Source organism: Danio rerio, chromosome 13 (assembly GCF_049306965.1).
Source record: "Danio rerio strain Tuebingen ecotype United States chromosome 13, GRCz12tu, whole genome shotgun sequence".
NCBI classification, from domain to species: Eukaryota; Metazoa; Chordata; class Actinopteri; order Cypriniformes; family Danionidae; genus Danio; species Danio rerio.
The window spans coordinates 7,485,301-7,511,935 of NC_133188.1; the positions used below are offsets into that span (position 1 = coordinate 7,485,301).

Consider the following 26,635-nt stretch of genomic DNA (forward strand, 5'->3'; position numbering starts at 1 on the left):
TTTACAACAAGGACAAAATAACAGCATTAAAACTGTACGTTTTTTCATTGGCAGTTAATACAATTTCATTTATAAAATGCTTAACATTTAAGTTAGAAATAAGAAAATGTAAATGGTTAAAATATTTCAGAATGATTACAGAAGTAAAATTTTAGGTGAACTACTTCTTTTTATTTATTTATTTATTTATTTTTGTCCAGTATGTACATATCAATATATAAATGATTCAGACATGTGCTTGGTTATTGACAAAAAAAAAGTGCAAAGTACTTTACAAAATGTACAAAATATCCTAAAGGAACATGATCTTGACTTTATATTCAAATTTTTTTACATATAAAGGGAAAGCGGGATTATAATCTTGATCATTTTAATAGCGAAAAATATATCTGTGCAGCATAACACTTGCTTTTGGTCCAGGGTCACAATTAATACTAATAATTAATAAAATAAATGAAATTAAATTGAGGGAAATCTTTAGTGTATTGTGGCCATGATGTACTAAAATGAGAGAACAAATTATTAGGTAAACAATTTCTGTTTAATGGAGAGAAGATTTTTTCAACACATTTCTAAACATGATAGTTTTAATAACTCATTTCTAATAACTGATTTATTTTATCTTTGCCTTGAAGACAGTAAATAATATTTGACTAGATATTTTTCAAGACACTTCTATACGGCTTAAAGTGACTTTTAAAAGCTTAACTATGTTAATTAGGTTAAATAGGCAGGTTAGGGTAATTAGGCAAGTTATCGTGTAATGATGGTTTGTTCTGTAGACTATTGAGAAACAAATATGTAGCTTAAAGGGGCTAATAATTCTGTCCCTAAAATGTTTTTAAAAAATTAAAAACTGCTTTTATTCCAGTCGAAATTAAACAATTTCGACTTTCTCCAGAAGAAAAAATATTCTCAGACATACTATAAAAATTTCCTTGCTCTGTTAAACATCATTTGGGAAATATTTAAAAAATAAAAATAAAATTGGGGGGTTATAATTCTGACTTCAACTATATATATAAAAAAATGCCAAAAAAAATGTCCAGAGATTGAGTTTGGCCCTGTCGTATCACGTTAACCTGCATTAGCGCTGATCCAGTTTCACAAGTTTAGTTCTGGTTGCATAAGCCCTTATGGGTTCCCTCAGGTCTGCAGATGTCTGTGAGTGAAAGCGGCTTCACTGCAGTGTGTCAGAGAGACTGAATGGCGTGTTCTGTGTGCTGCAGGTCTATGATGATGGCAAGTTTGTGTATCTGGTGATGGAGCTGATGAGAGGAGGAGAGCTGCTGGACCGGATCCTGCGTCAGAAGTGCTTTTCAGAGCGGGAGGCCTCAGCTGTGCTCTGTACTATTACCAAGACTGTGGAATATTTGCATTCACAAGGGGTCAGTTTATATATAGGTTATGTGCATCCATGTGTGTGTGTGTATATATTTATAAGACTTAATTATAAGCCCCCCTGCATATTTTCCACTTAATTTCTGTTTAACGGAAAGAAAATTATTCAACACATTTCTAATCATAATAGTTTTAATAACTCATTTCTAATAACTGATTTATTTTTCTCTTTGCCATGATGACAGTAAATATTATTTTACTATATATTTTTCAAGATACTAGTAATGAGCTTAAAGTGACATTTAAAGGCTTAACTAGGTTAATTAAGGAAGTTATAGTAATTAAGCAAATCATTGTATAACCACAATGGTTTGTTCCAACCCAAGCTCATTCTGGAAACGTCGCCTCGCGGACGTTTCTGGAGACCGCGATTTACATGGCCGGAGGTACGTAAGGCCACGTTTATTTTTTTTCGAGCAACGCTGCGGAGCGGTGTGGCGCCGCTTCGCCCCTCCTTTTCACGCTCGCCGGCCGACGGCTCACCTCCGAGTGGAGGGCTTTCCTGATGCAACCAGTTTGTCCGCTTAGCTCACAGCGTTGCGTCGGCGGAGCGGAGGCCCCAGAGGAGGAGGAGGAGGAGGAGCCGGCCGCGGGGACGACGACCGGGATTGAGTCCGGGGAACAGCCGTTCCGGAAATCAGGTAAGACGAAAAACGAAATCCAAAAAATAAGGGCAAGAACGCGGCGGGATCCGAAAACGCGGTCGAAATCAAAGACGAGGGCTTTTGCTTTTTTTTTTTTTTCTGAATGGCTTTTGCGAACCGTCGCTCGGGTTTAGGGAAGGAGGAGGAGGAGGAGGAAGAGGAGGGCGGCCGAGTCGGCCGATCCGGTGCCTTTCGCGCAAGAACGGCACGGGCGTGAACGGCGCGCGCTCCCGAGAGGCCCCCGAGACACGAAAAAGCGCGCACAGCGGCCTCTCGGGGATCCGCGAAAACAAAAACCGCTCGAATATGTACCTCCCAGGACGTAAATCGCGGTCTGCAGAAACGTCCGCGGGGCTACGTTTCCCACAATGAGCCCGGGTTGGTTTGTTCTGTACAAAATTGGGGGAAAATATTGCTCAACGGGGGCTAATAATATTGATAATTATACTGATATGATATAATTATATAAATATTTGATAATGAAACTGCTTTCCTTCTAGCTAAAATAAAACAAATAAGACTTTCTACAGAAGAAAAATTTTATAGGAAATACTGTAAAAAAAATTCCTTGTTCTGTTAAACATCATTTATAAAATATTTGAAACAGTAATAAAAGGGCTTATCATTTTACCTTCACCTGTATACAGTATAACACAGTCTTCAATAGTTACTTGTTGTAAGCTTCTAAACATAAATATGTCATTATTTCAATTATAATGACACATTTTGAGTCACTTGTTTGTTACTCTCTGGTATATATCATTGTTTCTACTTCTGTGTTTAGGTTGTGCATCGAGATTTGAAGCCTAGTAACATCCTGTATGTGGATGAAACAGGCGATCCAGAGTCCATCAGAATCTGTGATTTTGGGTTTGCCAAACAGTTAAGGGCTGAAAATGGTCTGCTCATGACACCTTGCTATACTGCGAACTTTGTGGCACCAGAGGTACTTTTAGATTCATTTCTCAGTGTTGTAAACATTATATAAAATTGTATTTTTATTTGTAAAACTTCACGTCAAATGATTTTAAAAGTGACTGCTGTTTAAGGTTTAGTTAAATGTTTTCATCTAATTTAAAATTCAAAATAACAGAAAAACAAAACCATGTGATTCATACAGGTCCTTAAGAAACAGGGTTATGATGCAGCCTGTGATATCTGGAGTCTGGGCATCTTACTCTACACAATGCTGGCAGGGTAAGTTGCTCTTAACTTGATATATGTTATAAATTACACTTATACTACTGTGTACAATTTTGTTAGTAAGAGTAAGTAAGAGTTTCTACTTTAATACTTATAAATAATGTATTAAATTTGTCAAAATTAACAGGTAATACTTTTTATATAGTTTATGATATCTATCTAATTTAAAATACAAGTAAACCTGAAGATAATTGCTGGGCTGGTGTGCCTTAGGGCCTACTCACACTATGTTATCTGAACCGTGCCCAGGCCCGTTTCCCGGATCGTTTGAGAAGTGTGGATGCGCTGAATCGGGCTCAGGCACGGTTCACTTGGCTGGCCCTGGCCCTGTTGGAACAGGTGGGCCTGAGCACGGTTCAATTGGGCAAAACTGAAAGCGAGACGTGACTTTTAAGGTGCTGTTTCATATGGATTTATTAATCAATCTTACTGTTCAGTGAACGCAAACTGCTGTAGTTTATTAAAGACGCAAACCCCTCACTGCACCACAGCTGCGCGCCTTCAGCAGACCTCCTCATTCCTGCAGCACGAGGGCTTTATGATTGCTTATGAGCGGCAAAAGTGGCGGATCTGTTCGGTGAAATATCTGACTGCGTGTCACCGCATTCCTAAGGACTGTTTGGCGAAATAACTGACTGCATGTCAGTGTATATCAAACCGACTGAAACGATATAACTAGAGAAATCTCCAGTGTGCTGAGCGTGAGCGCTCACTGAACAGCACAGCATCGATGACGTAAGCGTGCCCAGGCCCGATTGTAGTGTGAGTGCGGGAAGTCGGAGGAGACGGGAGGAGGGACAAGCGTGCTTTGGTATTTGGAGTACGGCCTTAAACTGCTTATTTAAATAAAATAGAGTGGAATGTGTGTAAAAGCATGGCAAGAACTGGTGTTTTATATATATCATAAAGATAATAATAAATAATTTATTATGTTGCATGTGTATGTTGGCATAAGGTCAAAAATACATTGTTAGGGTCACAATTATAGATTTTTCTTTTATGCCAAAAAAAAACAAATATAAATAATATTATAGAGATAGTTCACCGAAAAATGAAATTTAGCACATAATTAACTCTCCGGGGCGACACGGTGGCTCAGTGGTTAGCACTGTCACCTCACAACAACAAGGTCGCTGGTTTGAGCCCCTGCTGGGTCAGTTGGTATTTCTGTGTGGGTTTCCTCTGGGTGCTCCGGTTTCCTCCACAGTCCAAAGACATGAGCTATAAGTGAATTGAATGAACTAAATTGGCCGTAGTGTATGCATGTGGATGAGTGTGTATGGATGTTTCCCAGTGCAGCTGGAAGGGCATTCGCTGCGTAAAACATATGCTGGATAAGTAGGAGATTCATTCCACTGTGGCTCGACCCCTGATAAATAAAGGGACTAAGCCGAAGGAAAATGTATGAATGAATAAATTTACTTTCCCTATTATGTGTGAACTTTCATGAGATTTTTCTTCCACTGTTGAATACAAAAGAAGATATTTTGAGGAATTCCAGTTGCTGGAACCCATTCACTTACATAGTTGGAAAAAAACAATACTTTGAAAGTTAATGAGTACAAGCTTTTTTCCTATATAACTTTTACGTTGTACAAAAGAAAGAAACTGTAATAGGTTAAAAGTTTGGTAAATAAATGTGTAATTAAATCATAACAAAATTTTCATTTTTAAGGGATCTCTTTAAGTAAAGATCGTGTTCCATTAAGTTGTTTTATATATATATATATATATATATATATATATATATATATATATATATATATATATATATATATATATATATATATATATATATATATATATATATATATATATATATATATATATATATATTCATTCATTCGTTTTCTTGTCGGCTTAGTCCCTTTATTAATCCGGGGTCGCCACAGCGGAATGAACCGCCAACTTATCCAGCAAGTTTTTACACAGCGGATGCCCTTCCAGCCGCAACCCATCTCTGGGAAACATCCACACACATTCACACACACACTCATGCACTACGGACAATTTAGCCTACCCAATTCACCTGTACCGCATGTCTTTGGACCGTGGGGGAAACCGGAGCAACCGGAGGAAACCCACGCGAAGGCAGGGAGAACATGCAAACTCCACACAGAAACGCCAACTAAGCCAAGGTTCGAACCAGCGACCCAGCGACCTTCTTGTTGTAAGGCGACAGCACTACCTACTGCGCCACTGCCTCGCCATATATATATGTATATATATGTGTGTGTGTATATATATATATATATAGTTGAAGTCAAAATTATTAGCCCCCTGTTCATTTTTTTTTCCAGTTCTTGTTTAACGCAGAGAACACATTTTTTTTCACGTTTTTTCAACACATTTCTAAACAGAATAGTATACATTCTATACAGAATAGACACATTGGACTGAATGTTTGTCATGATCAAAAGCAGTTGAAAGAAAACCAGCACTAGTTCAAAGAACAAACTAAATCACCAGACACACAAATAAATTTAAAAAGTCCATTATGTTTGGTGGATTTAATCCAAATGTCACATGTCGTACACCCACACTGCAAGGTTTTTCCCCCATGCTAAACTCATCTCCGTAAGAACAGACTGTATTTATTGCTCTAAATGAGCTGAGAATATTAATCTAGGCATGCTGTACTCTATGTAAGCCATTGTGTTTTGACCATCTGCAGCTTTACGACAAACAAAAATCAGTCTACCTACATGGCATGGTCTCTCCTTTCCTAATTTTCTAAAATTAACGGTTGACCTATCAACACAAACCAATCAAAACCCTATGTAGAACACCCTTTCAACCCCATTGCCCATATGAGGGGACTAATTTCTAGAGCAGGGTGGAGGGGATTACCTGGTAAGCCGGGTCAAGTCACCGAGTAATTGTACTGAACACAATGCTATCAGAAGCCAAGCAGCACTCTCAATTTAATGTCCCTGACTATGGATTGAGCTTTAAACCTCAGTGTAATCAGAACATTTGCAAAAAAAAAAAAAAATCTCACTCCTCCGACCTAGCCATATGGGTACTCTAAAAATAACGCAGTGGAAATGGGGGTATTGCAAGAAAAATAATAAAAATAAGCCGCTCTTTTCTTTCTCTTCTCACCGCACTCACGAGTTCTTTCACACTCTCTGCAATCATTCTCTTCCACAGTTTCACGCCCTTTGCTAACGGCCCTGACGACACACCAGAGGAGATCTTGGCTCGCATTGGCAGTGGGAAATTTGCCTTGTCAGGAGGCAACTGGGACACGGTGTCTGACGCAGCTAAGGTCAGTTTTCTTATTTCTGCATGATCTCAGGAAGCTTCTTTAAATATATATATATATATATATATATATATATATATATATATATATATATATATATATTTATATATATACATACATACATATATATATATATATATACATACATATATATATACATACATACATATATATATATATACATATATATATATATACATACATACATATATATATATATATATATATAATATTAATATTATTATAGTATTATAATTATAATTTTATTATAATAATTGTTATTATAATTTTTTAAATATTATAATTTTATTATAATTTTTATTATAATAATTTTATTAATAATATTATAATATAATATTAATATTATTAATATTAAATTAGCTTTTTTTTTACCTGTTTTAACCACCGACTGTAAAAGATATGGACGTAGTATCCGTGACATCACTCTAAAGCCTGGTTATACTTCTGCGTCAAGTGATCGCCGTATCCCGCAGCGCATGGAATGCGCGTAGCTGTGCATTTATACTTCTGCGCGCTGTTTGGGTTGTTCTGCAATAACTCTTCCAAAACGCTAGTTAGCAGTGAGGTGTTAATGTTCCTCTGTGTCGAGTTTCTTCGCTGGTGTTTTGTTTTATCTGAACGCTTCCTGAATGTACAAGTGGCTCAAACTTGCTCATTTTGAGGCACGAACTGGCGGACATGCAACAACTAAACACAAAACAAAACTATCCATCCGGAGCTCCTTCACGGGACTTTACACTTGTAAACAATCGCCCCATCAGGCTCGCGCAGCTATCGGTCAGGTCCAGGCTCATCAGCGCTACCATGCTGACCAATCACAGAGCTTGGGCTACGCGTTGTTGTGACGTGTAGTTAAATTTTTTGAGAGGTGTACATCAGCAAAGCTGACGGCCATAGCGTAGGGCTATGCATCCACACGTAGGCTGCGCCGTAGCATACGTGTGCGCTTGACGCAGAAGTATAAATCAGCCTTAAGGCAGGGGTGTCCAAACTCGGTCCTGGAGGGCCGGTGTCCTGCAGATTTTAGCTCCAACTTGCCTCAACACACCTGCAAGGATGTCTCTAGAAAGCCTAGAAAGAGCTTGATTAGCTAGCCCAGGTGTGTCTGATTAGGGTTGGAACTAAACTTTGCAGGACATCGGCCTTTCAGAACCGAGTTTGGACATGCCTGCCCTAAGGTTTCTGAAGGGCACAAATGAAGCTACAAGTGGGCGTGGCCAACCAGAGTCATTTTGTTTGTGTGTCATCGCTCCAACCAAATAAGGGCAAAAAGGCGGAGCTAGCATTTTGCTCAGACAAGTTTTTGTTTAGAAGAATGCTTAATACTTCATTACCTGCTACTCGTTTGTGTTCTGACTACTTGACAGAGATGTGATAAATGGAAAGATGTTGGCTGTTTTATTAAAAGGAGAGGAGCTACTCTATGTCCCACCCTCCCTACTTGGTACAGTTTAGATTGTCAAACATCAAATTAAAAAATGCTAATTTCAAAGCACTTCACTGGACTTTTAAAGCCTATTATATAGCCTATTATATAAAGACCTTTATGTTTATATCAGGTTCATCTCTTCTAAATGGAATTTTGTCACTGTTTTGTAGCACATTAGCTTATAGATATCCTAAAACCTAACACACTGATAGTTACATCTAAAAAACATTTTTAATTCCATGGGACCTTTGAGAAACATTTATTATTGATATCAATGTTGACAGTAGTTTTGCTGCTCAAGTTTGTTATAGGAAGTGATACACTGCCACTTGTAAGCCTGACTCATCACAATAATGTGATTTTTGCACAGGACATTGTGACTAAAATGCTACACGTGGACCCTCATCAGCGGCTAACAGCACCACTTGTTCTCAGACATGCGTGGATCGTGAACCGGGATCAGTTATCTCAGAGTCAGCTGATCAGACAGGATGTGACTCTGGTGAAGGTAGGCTACTACTCCTGTCATCCATCTGCTGCTGCATTTCATCCACTGCCAGGTCAACTGTCCTTTATCAAAGTGCAATATCGCCACCTAGTGTCTACTCATAAAACTATATCTGTTCCAGTTTAAAAATGTAATCTGGAAGAAATGAATCGTTTATTACTTGGACTTATAGTTAAACCGGGGAAGCTACTCTGAAACTTGATAAGCTACAAGCCACTTATCAGCAATTGTAGCTAAATTACTGTCAAACTACACTATTAGAATAGTACACCGAAGATATACTATCTGTTTTGCTTCTGTGCATTACCAGTGGGCCAGTTTTGCAAATAATCTTTTTTTATTTATTTATTTTTATCATTCAGATATTTGGAGTGTGATTTTTATTTTATTTTCTCCAGCAAGAGAAATTTATTTATTGCATTTATTTTGATAAATTATTTGAAAAACATTTCAAACAGTATTTCTGACATTTATTGTTATTTAAATAATAATAATTATTTTTCAATATTTGAAAATATAAAAATATTAAAACACATTAAAAACAGTATTTCTGACGTTATTGTTATTTAAATAATATATTTTTAAAAATATTTGAATATATAAAAATATTTAAAATACATTAAAACAGTATTTCTGACATTATTGTTATTTAAAATAATAATTATTTAAAAGCACTAATTATTTTAATGTATAAAATTATTAAAAATACTTTCAAAACAGTATTTCTGACATTATTATTATCTAAAATAATAATAATTATTATTTAAAAAATTAATTATTTTAATATATAAAAACTATTTAAAATACATTAAAAAAGAAATTTCTGACATTATTATAATTTAAAATAATTATTACCCAGAAAAAATATTTTCACATAAAAAATAATAGAAAATACATTAAAACAGAATTTCTGACATTATTATTATTTAAAATAATAATTACTAAAAGTAAATTGTTTTCATATATAAAAAATTATTTGAATATATACAAATTATTTAAATTACATAAAAAATAATATTTATTTAAATAAATAAACAATGTATATATATATAAAATATATATATATATATATATATATATATATATATATATATATATATATATATATATATATATATATATATAAATAATTTGAAATAAATAATTTGAAATACATTCAATCAGATATATAATATATTAACAAAACATTTTCTTTAGATGGCAAATCTTAAACCATTAGTCTTATTTTCAGTGTCAGATCCTTCAACAGTTATTCAAATATGTTAATTTAATTTAGTGTTTAAGAAATATTTATTTTTAATATAAAATTGGAAAACATTAATATTTTGTTGAAATATTGTTTAATGAATTCAAAGTCCAGTGGAAATATAATTATTCTGTAACAGCACAAATCTCTAATGTAACATATTATTATTTTACAAATCAACAGTTTCTTCAAAAAACAATAGCATACAGTATAAACATGACTTCACTGAATACAAAATGTTACTACAAAAGTTCACTATGAGAGAGTTTATTCCTTTTGATTTCAACATTTTATCATATGCTAATATTGAATAAACCCAAGCTCTTGTGAAATAGCAATGTATACAAAACGTATACAACTGTTTGGCTTACTGCCAACCCATGTTATTCAATTATGTTAACTAAACAGATTCTATAATAGATCACTACTTGGTATTGTTTATAGGTTCAACTAAAGCTTTAACAACACATCTATAATATATATATTAAACCTATGTCCTCATTTCCCAGGGTGCGATGGCTGCCACATACTCTGCTTTAAATCGATCACCTCAGGCACCAAAACTAGAACCAGTGCTGTCGTCCTGTCTGGCTCAAAGAAGAGGCATGAAAAGACTCACATCCACTCGTCTATAGCGCTCCAGACAGAGACACAAGCAAGCGTCTACAGCTTTAAGAAATGTCACAGCGCCCAAGCTCTCGGACGAGGTACCAGATGACCGGCAAAGCTTCCGGAGCACACTGAAATCCAATTGGGTTGACCACAGAGCGTCAGAGCCAAATGATCTGCCGAGTGTCTTCGCCGATGTGGAGATTGATGAGGGCCAGACGCAAAACATCACAGCTGTCAAGGCTCAAAGAACAGATCTTTCAGAGCGTGAAGCTTTTGTGTGTGTGCTGTTTTAATGGTTCATAGCAAAGAAGACAGCTATTGTATGGTTCCCAGACTGTGTGGATGGAATCCCATAAAGCACTTGGATGGAAAGCCAGTGGTTTGTACAAGCAGACACTTCATTTAGAGCCATGTAGAAGATAACGGAAGATGCTTTGGCTTATCATGGTGCAAGTGCTGTACCTTTAAGCTATACGCGCCAGCACTATTAGCATCTTCTCAACACGCATGTCATGTATAGTATGTGTTTTTATGACAAACAAATGGTTTTAAAATGCTAACGAAAGCACAAAGAAATCTAATGTGTCATTTATGTTCTCTCTCTCGGTTCTACTAGTAACAACATTTCAAGTTTATTGGTTTAATTGCTAAGACTTAATACAAACAGTTGCTTTTAATCCTAATATTTATGCTTGGTTTCTTTTTACTTTGTCTTGCTTATTTGGACCAAATTAGTTGGTTGTTTTGGTTGATTTCATTTTTCTACATCTATTTTTATGCACGTTTATATTTAGTTCTGTTTTTTTATTATTTAAATTTTCATTAAAGGTGCTGTATGTGCATTTTTGATTCTTCTAAAACATAAAAGTACCATAGTATGTTCGCAGATATTTAAGAAACATGCTAAGTGAACATCCTTTCATCTGAAAAGCAATGCTATGGCCCAATCCCAATTCTATTTTTGTACTCCTCTCCCTTTCCCATGGCCGTTGAAACCGAGTGTTAAAGGGAAGGGCTTCAAAATTTACCTCTAAGAAATGGGACACCACTGTAACACCTGCACACGTCATCATATGTCATTGCAATCTATTTGTTCATATGAGATCAGACAATGGCGACTGCTGTAGTTATTCCAGTTGCGTTATTTTTTAGTATTTATCTTCAGGAAATCACTGAAGGCAGGTATCATGTTATCATAACGATATAATGTGGCAATAAGATCGTAACTTTACTGTGTATTGACACCGAGGCCATATTCATCTATGTAAACACACCAAAACAACATTAACATTATAGCAGACATTGTAAAACGATCCTTCACAGCCACTAGACATTACTGACAGGGGATTCGAGTGTCAGAATGCTGTGGGACTGCTGTACAGGAGTTATTATTAGGGATTATAGATAGTGAAATCTAGCAGTTTTTGTTTTAGCTGGGTTTTTTTTTTAACGTGGTTATGAATATATTAAAACATGTGCTTGTTTGTTGTAAAAATATGTAATAATGACAACAAAAAATACTAATTTGTGCATCTCCTGACTTCTGGGTGCAGCTATGCTGTTGTTGTAGACCACAGGTGTCAAACTCAGTTCCAAAAGGGCAGCAGCTCTGCACAGTTAAGTTCCAACCCTAATTAAACACACCTGATCAAACTAATTGAGTCCTTCAGGCTTGTTTGAAACCTGCAGGTAAGTGTGTTGGAGCAGGGTTGGAACTAAACTGTGCAGGGCTTCGGCCCTCCAGGAATTGAGTTTGACGCGCCTGTTGTAGACGGTGTATTCTGAAAAATGCGAATGAACCTTACCCCAGAATTGGGACAGGGGTAAGGGGAAGGGTTAAGGGATAGAATTGGGATTGGGCTTAAGTCAATTATTTTGATAGTGTGCTGATCGAATGTCTGTCTTTGGTTTGGTCTCTATAACCTGCCCACGGCCAGTTTACTTAATTATATTTCGTCACCCACAAATGCCTTGGTGAAAGTACGACCTCCTGAGGACAGAAGCAGCCTCCGAAATGAGACACAGATTCATAAAAATCCACATGAGGCAGTTTTGATTAGTAAATAATACAAATATTACAACTTAAACAGCTTATAGTGAGCAGCTTACAGTGTAATGCTGCATTCACACCAGACGGGGATGCTGTGTTAAGCACGAGTGGTTTACATGCCGGCAGCTAGCTCTCTGCAACTCTCACATGGTCGCCAACTGAAGCTAAGTAGGGCTGCACCTGGTCAGTATCTGGATAGGAGACAAAATGGGAAATCTTGGTTGCTGCCGGAAATGGTGTTAGTTAGGCCAGCAGGGGGCGCTCAACCTGTGTAGGTCCTAACACCCCAGTATAGTAAAGGGGACTGTATACTGCTCAGTGTGCGCCGTCTTTCAGATGAGACGTTAAAGCAAGGTCTCGATTCTCCCAGGAAAAATCCCAGGATGTTCTTCGAAAAAGAGTAGGGGTTTAACATTGGCTTCCTGTCCAAATTTATCCCCCGGCCTCTGTCCATCATGGCCTCCTAACCATTGACATTCCGCGGCATGATTCGCGTAAATAAGGTGGCACAAATCACGCGAATTGTGTCATTAGCATTTTTGACATGCTTAACATGTGTATCACACATTACGTGTGAATCGCTCGAGATGGAAAATCTGGACTTCAACTTCGGACATTCGCGCCACTGTAACCAATCATGAGCTTACTCATGTAGGGAAGTGATTATGAATGTCGGTTGTTGGTGTCTAGAGGGGAAATCCTCTTGCAGACACCGGACAACAGTTCATCAGACTGGGCTCGCTGTTTTTCAGCTTTGCTAAAGCACATAATGCACAGCTATTCTCTCAATAAAATCCTTGATAGCCATTTAGCAACAAAGCTAGAGTCACAGGGCAGACAGAACTTAGCAGGCACACAACATCATAAGACGTTAATATTAGGTTGGATTTATGTCTTGACATCAGGTGACCAAAATTCATTGTCTAGCCAGTGTCTAAGGACGTTTGTTAACATCCAATAATGACGTCAAATTATGTTGATATTTGGTTGCTTTTAGGTTGTGTTGGAAAGTGACCAAAATCCAACGTATGATAGATGTCATAGTAGAAACGTCCACACAACATCAGAGTGTAACATGAATAGAGGTTGATATTTGGTTGATTTTAGGTTGGACATTGACATCAGCCTGATGTTGGGTCAACCCGATTTTCATTCCCAGACAAAATGGAATGTCCCGGACCAGGGGGGTTGAATCAGAGCACTTACTCTGGTCCCCCGGGGCTCTGCGATTGCTTGGGAAAATTTCTAATTAAACCAGAACAAACCATCACAATTGGCTTAAGATTGGCAAGCACATTTCAGGACATTGCAACCTGCAGAACCTGGGAAGTAAAAAAAAAAAAAAAAAATCCAACGTCCCCACAACGTTGGGGTACAACGTCAATATGATGTCTTCTGTCTTCTGCAGGAAAGCCCATAACGTGATTCTGCGTCTATTGAGAAGTAAATTTGAAACGTCGATGAAGCGAATTTGATGCGTGAATAAAGCGAACAAACTCAAACTGTTCACGTGTCTGTTTACACAGCGAATAGTGCTATTTATTTGCTTGTGCTGTGTCTGGTGTGAACACAGCATCTTGATCAATAGGCACGCTTGTTGTTGATATTTCGTCAATTTGCCAATCTGTATGTGTGTCAAGTCATCAAAGGAGGGGCCGGGTAAAAAAAACTAATATTTTGAATTTCGTCTGCGATACCTAGTTCAATCACTAGGTGTCAACCCTACATACTGCACCTTTAAAGATATCCAATACACATTTTATTTTTTAATTTTTTTATTTATTTGTTTGTTTGTTTATTTATACTGTTTTAAGTGACCTTTATGCGTTAAAATGAAACCTAAACAAGTGCCACATCTTTGCACTAGATTGACTGAATGAAGATATATAAAATGAAAACTTTAGATTGTAAATATGTGCATGCATTTTTATTTGTAAATACAGATTGAATAAGACTGGCAAACTGTACATAACATATTGTACATTTATAGATCCACATTTTGAAAATGTGAAATGTTTTATGTATTCAATTCATCATCTACATCTATACAGTTTTTCATAATAATCTTCTTTTTGACCATATTGCATAATTGTCCCATTAAAAGTCAGATTTTGCTTGTATGAAGTATTTGATGACAGTTGTTTGAGAATCTGCTCTCCAACTCTTTGCTGATTTAAGGATAATCAGAAATCTGCATGCCATGTACAATTTGTAGCACTGTTTGAAAGTTTTATGATAGCAGTACATACGAAAATAACCTTAATTTTGTATGATAAAGTGACTCTGTAGAAGACAGAAGTGCAGTATTTTTGTATGAAAATGATGAACATCTTTACCAAAATGAAGATCTATTATCAAGAGAAATGTATTCTGTGCTGGACTGTAGCCAAACATTTTTCATTTTGTATGTGCAGCCTTTTTAAGGGAAAATATATGATTTTTGTTGTCTAACAATACCAAAACAAATCTCAGTGCTTTCTACACAGATAATACTGTATATCCGGTGTAGAGACTGTAACTAGTTACAATGGTACTAACCAAACAATAATAGTATTAGGATCTGTCCTTGCTTGAAATAAATTAAAGGAACACTTCTTTTATTTTTTTATAGGGTTTTTTTTGCTGGAAATATTTTTTGGGGAAATTTGGAAAGGCTCATTTATGCTCAAGTCCCCTAGACTTTCTGTTTTTAGGAATCCATTCAGCTGATCTCCATGTTAGCCAGGAGCACGTAGCTTAGCATAAATCATTTAATCCAGTTAGACCACTAGCAACACACTCAATTAAAAACTGTAGTTTTTATTTTTTTTCCTATTTAAAGCTTGACTTTTGTAGTGTACTAAGAATAATGGACATTTTTCTAGGTTGATATGGCTAAGAACTATGCTCTCATTTTGACATAATAATCTGCATAATATGATTGCGTCTGTTTCTGCCATGGTACAACAGCTCTAGCAATATACATAGAAAATACTTTTTGTCGCCACAGCAGAATGAATCGCCAACTTTTCCAGCATGTGCTTTATGCAGCTGATACCCTTCCAGCCACAACCCAGCATTGGGAAACACCTATACACTCTTGCATTCACACCCACAAATACACTACAGCCAATTTTGCTTATTTACCAGCTCGTACCAGCGACCTTCTTGCTTTGAGGCGACAGCGCTACCCACTGCGCCACCGTGTCACCAAAATAGCAACTTTTCGATTTATATTGGTCTTAGTACACAATGTATCTAGAACAGTCAAGCTATAAATATAGGAACATTTTCTTTCTTTCTTTTTTTTTTTGATTGAGGGAGATGCTAATGGTCTAATCCAATTCAATGATTTATGCTAAGCTAAGATAAAAGTGATCCCACCAGTCCCAGAGATTGTCTGAATGGATTCAAAAATAAAACCAAACAGTTTTAACTCTATGTGACTTGTAAAATGAACCCATTTCAGAAAAAACGTGGAGTTCCTTTAAATAATTGGAATTCTTTTATGCTCTGTGTTGGCTTGCTTACCAAAACTTTGTGAATAAAATATATCAAATTGTAATCAGACTGGTATCTTTGTTATGTGTGATTAAACCAGTTTCAGTGATGTTTTTTTGTAGGCTTGATGAGACATGTTCACCAGTCATTTATCTGAAATTCGAGTCAAGTCTTGATCAGTCCTTCCATTCCTTCTGTAAAATAAATGATCATACTCAAAAATCATATTACCCAGACACATATGTTTCAGAGGTAAGCAAGGGAATCTACTGACTTTAAAAGTTATTGTCTATTAATTAAAGCACCCTTGTAAAAACATATTGGAATTTCAGTTCATCCTTTATGATCCTATAAGATTTTAATGGATTCATCAAATTCTAATGGACTTTTAATTTTTTTTATATTTTATGGAATTTCACTTTGTCTTATAGGATTTTAAAGTCCTTTTGGTCATTCTGACTTAATTTATTGTAATTTCCACTTTGTCCTATAGGATCTGTTTTAGATTTTTTGAATTATAAGACATTGTGTTTATTATGGACTTTCACTTTGTTCAATGGGATATTTTTGATAGGATGATTTTTCTTAAAGTAATATTATAATATGAATATATAAAAATGCATTCATTCATTTCCTTTTCGGCTTAGTCCCCTCATTAGGATGGGGTCGTCACAGCGGAATGAACCACCAACTTTTCCAGCATATGTTTAACATCAATTTGGTCAATTTTAGCATACCCGATTCACCAGTACCACATGTCTTTGGACTTATAGGGAAACCAGAGCACACCGGGGAACCCACGCGAACACGGGGAGAACATGCAAACTCCACACAGATATCTTTTCTTGTTAAAACGACATCCTTTCCTGTTATAACGAGATCCTTTCTTGTTAAAACAAGATTTTTTCCCATTAAAACGAGATCTTTTCTCGTTAAAGCATATTTTCACCTTACAACGAGATATTTTTTCTTTAAAACGACATCTTTTCTCATTATAACGAAATCGTTAAAACATCTTTTCTCGTTATAACGAGATCTTTTTCTCATTAAAACGAGATCCTTTCTCGTTAAAATAACATATTTTCTCGGTATCTTTTCTCGTTAACGAGATCTTTTCTCGTTAAAACGAATTTTTTTTTCACGTTATAACGAGATATTTTCTCGTTATAACGGCATAATTCGTTGTTTCCACATAACTAAGTCATTTCGACATGAGCCACAAGATGGCAGAAGAAGACAGCTCAAAGTGCTTTAAGTATCTTTAAGGTTCCGAAATTATAAAGCGTTATGGGAATTCACCAGGCAAAATAATTCATATAACGTTATAGCACTGATGTGTTCACTTGTTGTTCCAGAATACTCTTTTGACATTAAATGTAACCCATAAATAGCTGTAGCCTTTTTGCAAGACATGATGTTCGATAATTAATTTATTTAGCAATTTTGTAACGTTTTAACTGCCTATATTGCATCTTTATTTATCACATTTGGTTTATATGAAAACATCCCGACCAGTTACTACATCTATTTGCCTCCAAAATTGATTCAGTCTTTCCAACGCTCCATCATGCCCGACTCCAAGCACATTATTACGGTGACGCATTGCTGCCACACACATACACCACTGTCTGCTATATAATGTGTTTGAGCGCTAATATAAAACTGAATTCGTTATTTGAAACCAGCTGTTCGAAAGGGCCGATTCTCAGACGAGTCAGAGATACGTCAACGCTTGAAAATGTCCTATTTGGCTCTCCGTAGTAACTTTGAGGCTCACGTGATCATAACAACACAAATTGCCGCGAAAACTTCTGAATAACGCTGGAAAATTGCTAGCTGTACTTTATCTTTAAAAAGCTTTCAAACAAGTTTATAATGTTCTGCGAAAAGTCAGTGGAGCTCATTAGAGAGCTTCATCGGATGGGCGACGGCCAGCTGCCTGCTTTTAATGTAAGTAAAACGCTTCGTACGGTTATTTTGTTGCGCTGTGTTCACTAAAAGACAAAGTTAGTAACACTTGACCGCAATTTAATAACGTTAGTGACAACTGTTTATCATTAGCACATGAGTGTAACGTTAGACTCATACCGGGTTGTCCCTGGTTTTCCACAGGAAGACGGTCTTCGGCAGGTTCTGGAGGAAATGAAGGCTCTGTACGAGCAGAATCAGACTGATGTGTAAGTCGTGTGTCTCTCCATCACAGTAACTTTAGAGTTGTTTCTTTAACGTTACTAAGTACGTTAACTTTAAGTGGCAAGGTATGTGCAGTGTTATTACTTATAAAACATCTATTACTAAATCAATACAATTGTTTTCGTAGAAATAAAGTTGAAATGTATAGTAAACATTGAATGAGCCCCTGCGTTCTGAATCAATCTACTTTTTTATTAAGGTAAAGCTGGTTTCCTGTCTGTCTGTCATTTACAGTTGAAATCAGATTTATTAACCCCCCTGAATTATTAGCTCCCCTCTTTATTTTTCTCCCAATTTCTGTTTAACAAAAATATTTTGTCAGTAGTACCTTTCTAAACATAATAGTTTTAATAACTCATTTCTAATACCTGATTTATTTTATCTTTGCCATGATGACAGTCAATAATATTCGACTAGATATTTTTTAAGACGCTTCTATACAGCTTAAAGTGACATTTAAAGGCTTAATTAGGTTAACTAGGCTGGTTTGGATAATTAGGCAAGTTATTGTATAACGATGGTTTGTTCGGTAGGAGCTAATAATTTTGGCCTTAAAATGTTTTTTGAAAAAATGCTTTTATTCTCGCCTAAATAAAACAAATAATACTTTCTCTAGAAGAAAAAATATCAGAAATACTGTGAAAATTCCCTTGCTCTGTTCAACAACATTTGGAAATATTTAAAGAAAAGAAAAATAAGATTTAAGGGGGTTTAATAATTTAGATTTCAATTGAATGGCGAAAGAAAGTAGTTCCTCATACAAAAGAATTTTGAGGCTATTTGTGTTTGATTTTCTTTTTTATATACACAATTATGCCGTCAAACTGTTGTATAAACGTTATATCACACTCGTAGCAGTATATCATTACTGATGGGCAGGGCCAGACGGAATCTGCGGATGTTTTTTGCTATTTCTGCTGAGAATTTTGGTAAAAATCTGCAGATTACTGCGGAATTATTTTGGGAGTATCATAACTAAAACCTTAATATGTGAAATAAAAAGTAATACTTTTAACTTTTATTTCATGTTTAAAATGTAAATCCAATTAGATTTACTTTATTTGGTAAACAAAACAAGTCTCTCATAATATCTATACTAAAAGACAGAAAATATGACTTACAAACTGCATTGTGCATAAATCAGATAAACATTTTCATATTAGTTAATAATATTACTGTAATTAATTTAAAAACTGAATAAATATAGATTTACACATTTACTCAAGTAAATAAACAGAATTAATAATGGCCTAAAAATCTGCAAAATTCTGCGCGCGCAGATTCCGTGTGGGCCTACCGATGGGACACTAACAATGCAAGCCTCCCACAGGTCCCGATATACAGCCACATCACACTGCTACTTATGTGAGATTGTTCATATATATATATATATATATATATATATATATATATATATATTAATTTTTTTTTAGATGGAATAAAAGTTTTTTTTTTTTTTTAGATTATATGTACATTTAAGTAGATTTGCTACAGAATAAACAACTGTTATCCTGTAGATTGCCTAATTTACTTGGTTAAGCCTTTTAATGGCGCTTTTAACAATACGTGTAATCTTTCAAAAGGTAACTAGTACAATATTATGTACTAGCCTCATGACAAAGATTAAATAAATGAGTTATTAGAAGTTATAAAACTATTATGTTCTAAAATGTGTTCGAAATGTCTTAATGAAGAAAAGTCTTCGTTAAACAGCATTTTGGAGATATTTGAAAAAGAAAAGGTTTTGCAGGAGGGCCAATAATTTTGCCTTCAACTGTTTACACACACACACACACACAAATTACTTATGAACTTAAAATCTGCTAATAGTGAGTATTAGCACCACTAGAATTAATTAAATTAAATTTCTTTGACATTTTTATGTCATGATTGCTCAAAGTCTTTGTTTATGAAACCTACATAGTGGATTTTTAGTTCATATGGACATTTTTAGCAAAGTGACACCGGAAAAGATTAAACAAATTTGATCATGTTTTAACACTAAAAATCTTATTTAATTTATGTTTTACTTCGTAGATTTTTTTTTTCAATTGTATATTTAGTATTGAAATGTTCCTGCCATGAAAATAGCCTTGGTTGCTGACTTGGCATTAAATAAAAAATATATTACATTTAAGTTCATATAAGTAAAAAGTATGAACATTACTCTAAAGCAAGGGTACTCAATCCTGTTCCTGGAGGAAAAAATCCTGTTTCAGTTGCTACCCATATCAAACACACCTGCCTGTAATTATCAAGTGGTGTTCAGGTCCTAATTAATTGGTTCAGGTGTGTTTGATATGGGTAGCAAGTGAAATCTGCAGGAAAGTAGATCTCCAGGAACAGGATTGAGCACCCCTGCTCTAAATGTTTCCAGTAGCACTCAGAGAGATACTGAAGGTCATTTACATACCTAAAGGCATTCAAACAACAAACTTACAAAAATAAAAATAAAAAGCTCATTATATTTCAAAAACCTTCCCTGACCCTGAAATTAAAGTCTAAATGCTTGTCTTGTAGGAACGAGGCAAAGACAGAGGGCAAGAGTGAACTAATTCCATCCATCAAGTTTCGCCACAGCTGCCTGTTGAGGAACCAGCGCTGTATTGCCGCATATTTGTGAGGGATTCACTTCTGCTACATTTCCTAGATTCCCCTTCACTCCTGTGTGCTTGAACACTTCTCTCCTTCCCTTCACAGATACGACCGCCTCTTGCGAATCCGTGCCCTCAGATGGGAATATGGCAGTGTATTACCCACCAACATTAGATTTCATATGTGTGCTGAAGAGGTGGGCTTGATCTTCTGTGTAGCAGATCCTATACACCACTTGTTTCTTCTTTGTCTGTGTCTGACGCTAATTTTAATGCTTTATGAATCAGATGGAGTGGTTTAATCAGTACAAAAAGTCCTTGGCAACTTATATGAGGTCAATCGGGGGAGAAGAAGGCTTGGACATCACACAGGATATGAAGCCCCCGAAGAGTTTATACATTGAGGTGAGTGCAGTGTGATTTTAGGGGACGTGTTGTTGTCGAAAATGTTCATACAGATCTGTGAACACAATTTGAAAACGCTGGATTTTACTTGTCACTTTGTAAAGAAACGCTATACAATACGGTTCTGTAGTTCACCATTGTTGTTACGATTGTCAAGTACGTGAGCATGCCTATGGAGTCAACATTATATTTACACTCACAGGACACTTTATAAGGTACACATCCAACTGATCGTTAACGCACATTTCTAATCAGCCAATCACATGGCAGCAACTCAATGCATTTAGGCATGGGCTGCGTCCGAACAGCATACTATATAGTACGCTAAAATCAGCATGCGAGCCGAGTAGTATTTCTGAATTCATAGAATTCGAAAATCCATAAACGAGAAGTACCCGGATGACTTACTGCATCTGGCGAGATTCTGAAGTGCGCATCCCATGCACGCTGCGCTATCTCATAATGCCCCGCGAGAGAGTTCATGAATGGAAGTGAGGCGACGCAACTGAAGCAGGTAGGTCACGTAACCATGACAAAAGGGGGGATGTAGTACATCCCAATTCCATTCATACTTTTTACATTCATACTGTATAGAACGTACTTTTTTAACAGTCGAGAAGTACGTTTAAGTTCAAATGCAGTACCTACTGAGTAGTAGGCGGTTTCGGACGCAGCCATGGTCAAGACTATCTGCTGCAGTTCAAACCGAGCATCAGAATGGGGAAGAAAGGTGATTTAAGTAAAAAGCATTTTAGCAGATGTATAGAACACGCAAATATTTTAGTTTAAGTGCATGATGTCATATTAATATTTTTCATATAATCTTTTACAAAAAATGGCTGAGTTACAGTATTGAAATTGTTAAATTTCATATAATGTATTCTAAAAAAAAAAAAAAATCACTCGTTTAGTTAAACATGCAGTAACACTAACATCACTGATGTGACTTCTCTTTCTATGTTTTTATTCTTCTTCAGGTGCGCTGCCTTAAAGACCATGGGGAATTTGAAATAGATGATGGCACCGTGATTCTGTTGAAGAAAAACAGCCAGGTAAATCTATTCTTAAAAAGGCCATAAAGACCATTTCATTGTGGTGATGTCATTAACCCATGAACAAATGCTTATAAAAAAAAAATATATATATATATAATTGTTGACATTTTCTAGTTTGCAATTTTTATTTTTTGCAATATCTCATTTGAATTTTTTTTTTCCACGCCTAAAGATGTTAGGTGAACAAAGTCTATTTTAATGAATATAACTGTTTAAATGTACCAAAAATTGTTGTCTGTATCCACTAAGCAATGGATAAAAATATTCATTTTAGAAAGGGGCTGTACTCATTTATGCTGAGCATTGTATTCTTTTTTTAATCATTCATCTATTTTAACTCTTATGGATACATAAGAACATATAAAAATGATTGCAAATAAAATTTAACACACTTATTTTCAATTCTAACAGTTGGAAATATATGTAAATAGCCAAGAGCATGTGAAAGATATTTTCTCTGGAGCAGGCTAGCTGTAAAGAATAAATCTCCATAGTAATTTATTTAGTCTAACCATAATGCAACTGAATCAAAGCTAAATTGAGCCAGGATATCCTCAAAATACCAGCTTAATCCCTTATCTTATTTTTGTGCAAGACCCCTCTGCCCACCATTTCTGTTTGTTGTCAAAACTGACAGTTAGGGGTGTGTGGTTATGTTAGCCACGCCCAATACCTAACACCACTACCCTTTTTTTTCTTAATGACATGCACAGATGAATTGTTAACAAAATCATATGGTTAGTTGAGTTAGTTTAAAGTCATGCAGTTATACTGTAACATCTCCAATTATATAAAATAACTATAGAAAATAATATTTCATAACTTGTGTTATTTGTAATGTTACCCCAACACTGATAATTTTCTAGCTGTAGTTCAGTGGCTACTGGTGTTTCTAGGAAGGATTTTAGAATTCATCATACAGTCTGATTTAAACATGACTTTATAGCAGCTGTAAGTGCTTGTGTGTATATATAATGAATGTTTCTCTCTACAGCACTTCTTACCCAGATGGAAATGTGAGCAGCTCATTCGGCAGGGTGTATTAGAGCATGTCATCTCCTAACGAGAAGCAGCCGTACTGTGGATACTTTAACGTAAATTGACTCGACATTTAGTTGATCTGGTTGTCCAATCAGAAAGCAGCATGTTGTTCACAGGTAAAACTTTACTTGGTCACATTCTTTACAATGGAAAAAAAACAAATACATGATGCATTTACCACAGCCGTGTCTCACTTTCATCTCCCAACCTTTAGCCAGCTTCTTTTAGACACACAACTGTAACAATTACAATAACTTATATCAAAGTGGACTTTAGTGCATCATGATTGTGCCTTTAAAATATAGCATTTGTATCAAAACTGTACATCGTGTGAATACTGTGCTTTTGGTTATTGCACCAAAATGGGCATTAAAACAGCAATAAAAAGAAGTCTTTTACTAGCAAATACTTACAAGGATGTCTGGGCTTCATACCCTAAATCACAGTAAACAAAAGAATGTGTAATGCTTATTTCTTAGATTATCAAATGCTGTACCATTTTCTTCATTAAAATTCAGCGGCCTTGAAGCAGGCACACAATGTAGCCTTAAAGAGACAGTTCACCCATATAGAACATTTCTGTCATTTACTCATCCTTCAGATCGTTGTTGAATACAGAAGATATTTTGAAGAAACCAGTAACTTCGTATTTGTTTTGTGTCAATGGTTACAGGTTTCCAAAATTCAACAGGTTTTCTTTGCAACAAGTCAATGATGTGTAACCACTCCTTGTTCATTTTTGGGTGAACTATCCCTTTAAATTCTTTACTCTTCATTCTCCTTATTCTGTTGAAACAGCATTATTTAAATACAGTGCACTCTTATAGTTACTGCAAGACAGTGCATTATCTGTGCTCTTAATTTAACACTTGGATTGTTTACTGCTTTTACAAAAACATTTTGCACCAAAAGGAAAAAAAAAAAGTGCACTAGCGAGTGAGACTTCACAGTCCAGTGCAGAAATTAGTTAATGTTGAGGGATAGTTCACCCAAAATTGAACATTTCCACACCTTTTAGTTAGTTTTTTTCTGAAAATATTTTTTTTTAAATGTTAAACCAGTAACCATTGACCCTCATAGTAGGGAAAAAACATACTATTGTTGAAGGCAGTTTTCTGGCTTTCTTCTTTTGTGAAGAAAGTCAACTAAGTTTGATACAAATGAAACCGTTTTAAGTTTTGGATGAACCATCCCCTTTTAAGACATGTCTAAGCTGTGAGTGATGCTGGGGCGATTTTACGTAAGAGTTTATTCAGAGCAATGACTTTCTCCTCCAGGAGGAAGGACTTTTTCTCTGCGCTCTTCTGCCTCTGCTCGGTCACCTGGAGAGCCTTCATTAGCTGAGAGTTTTCCACATAAAGGTCCTTTAACAGCACGTCTGACTTGGAATTTTTGGCCAGCTGTAGGGGGGAAATGAGATTATCAATTTACAAATTATCAAGCCTCAGAGCAGTATACTAATCAGAGCACAGTTACAAATGACATGGTCATACTGACCATAGGGCTGAAAATTACATTGATATTACTGGAACTAGTAAACTTTAACACATTTATTGAGATGTTGACAGTCATATATGGTGTCCCACGTTGCTAAAAACACTATTAGGACATTTATTTTTCACAGAAAAATAATTGGTAACACTTTATAATAACTACACACTGAATCATTTACTAAGCATTAGCATCTAGTGAATTCATTATTTGTTAAGCATTAACTCTACATTAATAAACGTTAGTAAGCGGTTTATAACTGCAGCTACAAATGCTCTATTCTTGACTTATTAGCACCTATATAATGTGCTTAATAATTGTATTTTCATATTTAGTTAATGATTTATTTTTCATCACTAAATTAAGTATCGCATTATTTACAAACCATTTGTATTTAAGAGTTGAAGGTTTTTAAGATCATTCAGAATGAGTTAGAACATTATTAATAAACTATTGAAATCAACATTTATATATCTTATTATTCAGGCATATACTAATACTTAACTAATATGTTAATAAATGCTTTATTAACTCAACTTCATGCAGTTTTGTGACCTAATCTAAAGTGGATTATTCATGCTTTATAAATCCCTTATAAATTACAATTAAAGGCTCAGAATCAAATAACCAATAATCTTTGCAATCTTTTCTAAAAAATAAAATTACTGTCAAGTTTAAACATTGCTGAATAACAGGAGTGCCAAAATATGACATAAAACTGGATAAAACAACAAAAACTATATAATTTAACAATATAATTAGATGCAATGTTTAAACTGTACGGTGATTTTATTTTTGATCAGGTTGCAACGATTTATTTTTCATTTGAAGTACAGTTTCATTTGTATATCTTTAAATGAATAGGAATGAACAATGTCATTTTTCCTGTTTATAATTTAACTGAGCCTTTATTTGTCATTTATAAGGGATTTATGAAGCATGAATAGTCCTTACTTTAGATTAGGTCACAAAACTGCATGAAGTTGAGATAATAAAGCATTTATTAACATACATAGTAACCATTAATATATGTCTGAATAATAAGACATATAAACGTTGATTTCAATAGTTTATTAATCATTTACTAATTCATTCTGAATTATCCTAAAAACCCTCAACTACTCTTAAATACAAATGGTTTGTAAATAATGCAATACTTAATTTAGTAATGAAAAATAAATCATTAACAAAGTATGAAAGTACAATTATTAAGCACATTTTAAATATGTTTGTAAGTCAAAAATACAGCAGTTGTAGCTGCATTTATAAACTGCTTACTAACGTTTAATGTAGAGTTAATGCTTAACAGATAATGAATTCACTATTTGCTAATGCTTAATAAATGATTTATAGTGTGTGGTTATTATAAAGTGTTACCAAATAATTTTTGCGTTGTTTATAGCAAATTCATTCCTGCGCTTTAAAAATATATTTTGAAGCTTCATCATGGCGATGAGATCATTGTTCAAATTTCAGCGTGGAGATTAGCTGCCTGTACCGGCTGGTACAAAGTGATGTCTGAGTCTTCAGCACATCTGTTCATTAATTCTTGAGAAAGGCCAATCAGCGCACTCTATTGTGATTAAGATGCAACTTAATATGTATGATATAACTTCGAAGACTCCTTTTACCTGTTAACAGTGTTCAGAGAGACGCCACATCGCGTTGCTAACCGTAATTAAAACAAGTAGAAGAAGAATTGTTCTGAGACATGGGACATCAGTGTTGAGTTTATAAATGTGCCATAATAAAGGTTTTGCTTTCATTTTCCTGCTATGAGAGCACAGCTCTAGTGTGGATGCGTGTGGATTACAGTGGTCTGCTAACACGCGACAACAATTTGGTTCAAGGAACCAGAGAGCTTTCCACATGTGGAAATGGTGAAATCAGTCTTTAACAAAAAAAAAAAAAAAAAAAAAAAAAAAAAAAGTGGTTCCAGTTTGTGTTAATTGTCCTGGCTGGTAAGTGTGTGATCAGTGTTCTTTGTTTATTCA

At 35.3% G+C, this 26,635-nt stretch overlaps 3 protein-coding genes across 13 annotated transcripts in view; 2 read left to right on the forward strand and 1 right to left on the reverse strand.

Moving 5' to 3' along the window:
• rps6ka2 (ribosomal protein S6 kinase, polypeptide 2) overlaps positions 1-15,926 on the forward strand; it is a 93,917-nt gene extending 77,991 nt beyond the window's left edge. For both annotated transcript variants that reach the window (XM_073920645.1, XM_694860.8), the window contains 6 exons: positions 1,230-1,388; positions 2,830-2,991; positions 3,166-3,242; positions 6,402-6,519; positions 8,337-8,474; positions 10,230-15,926. In XM_073920645.1, the coding sequence (XP_073776746.1) occupies positions 1,230-1,388; positions 2,830-2,991; positions 3,166-3,242; positions 6,402-6,519; positions 8,337-8,474; positions 10,230-10,355 (780 nt within the window). In that variant the 3' untranslated portion in view covers positions 10,356-15,926. The remainder of the gene's footprint in view (positions 1-1,229; positions 1,389-2,829; positions 2,992-3,165; positions 3,243-6,401; positions 6,520-8,336; positions 8,475-10,229) is intronic.
• A 1,711-nt stretch (positions 15,927-17,637) lies between these two features.
• On the forward strand, positions 17,638-23,645 carry gins1 (GINS complex subunit 1 (Psf1 homolog)). Its single transcript, NM_001006081.1, is given in 7 exon segments — positions 17,638-17,812; positions 17,975-18,039; positions 20,576-20,674; positions 20,756-20,846; positions 20,938-21,054; positions 22,032-22,106; positions 23,104-23,645. Coding segments are annotated over 7 exon segments (591 nt in total). The 5' UTR covers positions 17,638-17,737; the 3' UTR covers positions 23,173-23,645.
• ninl (ninein-like) overlaps positions 23,257-26,635 on the reverse strand; it is a 72,311-nt gene continuing 68,932 nt past the window's right edge. For all 10 annotated transcript variants that reach the window (NM_001281798.2, NM_001430845.1, XM_073919642.1 and 7 more), the window contains 1 exon segment: positions 23,257-24,550. In NM_001281798.2, the coding sequence (NP_001268727.2) occupies positions 24,359-24,550 (192 nt within the window). In that variant the 3' untranslated portion in view covers positions 23,257-24,358.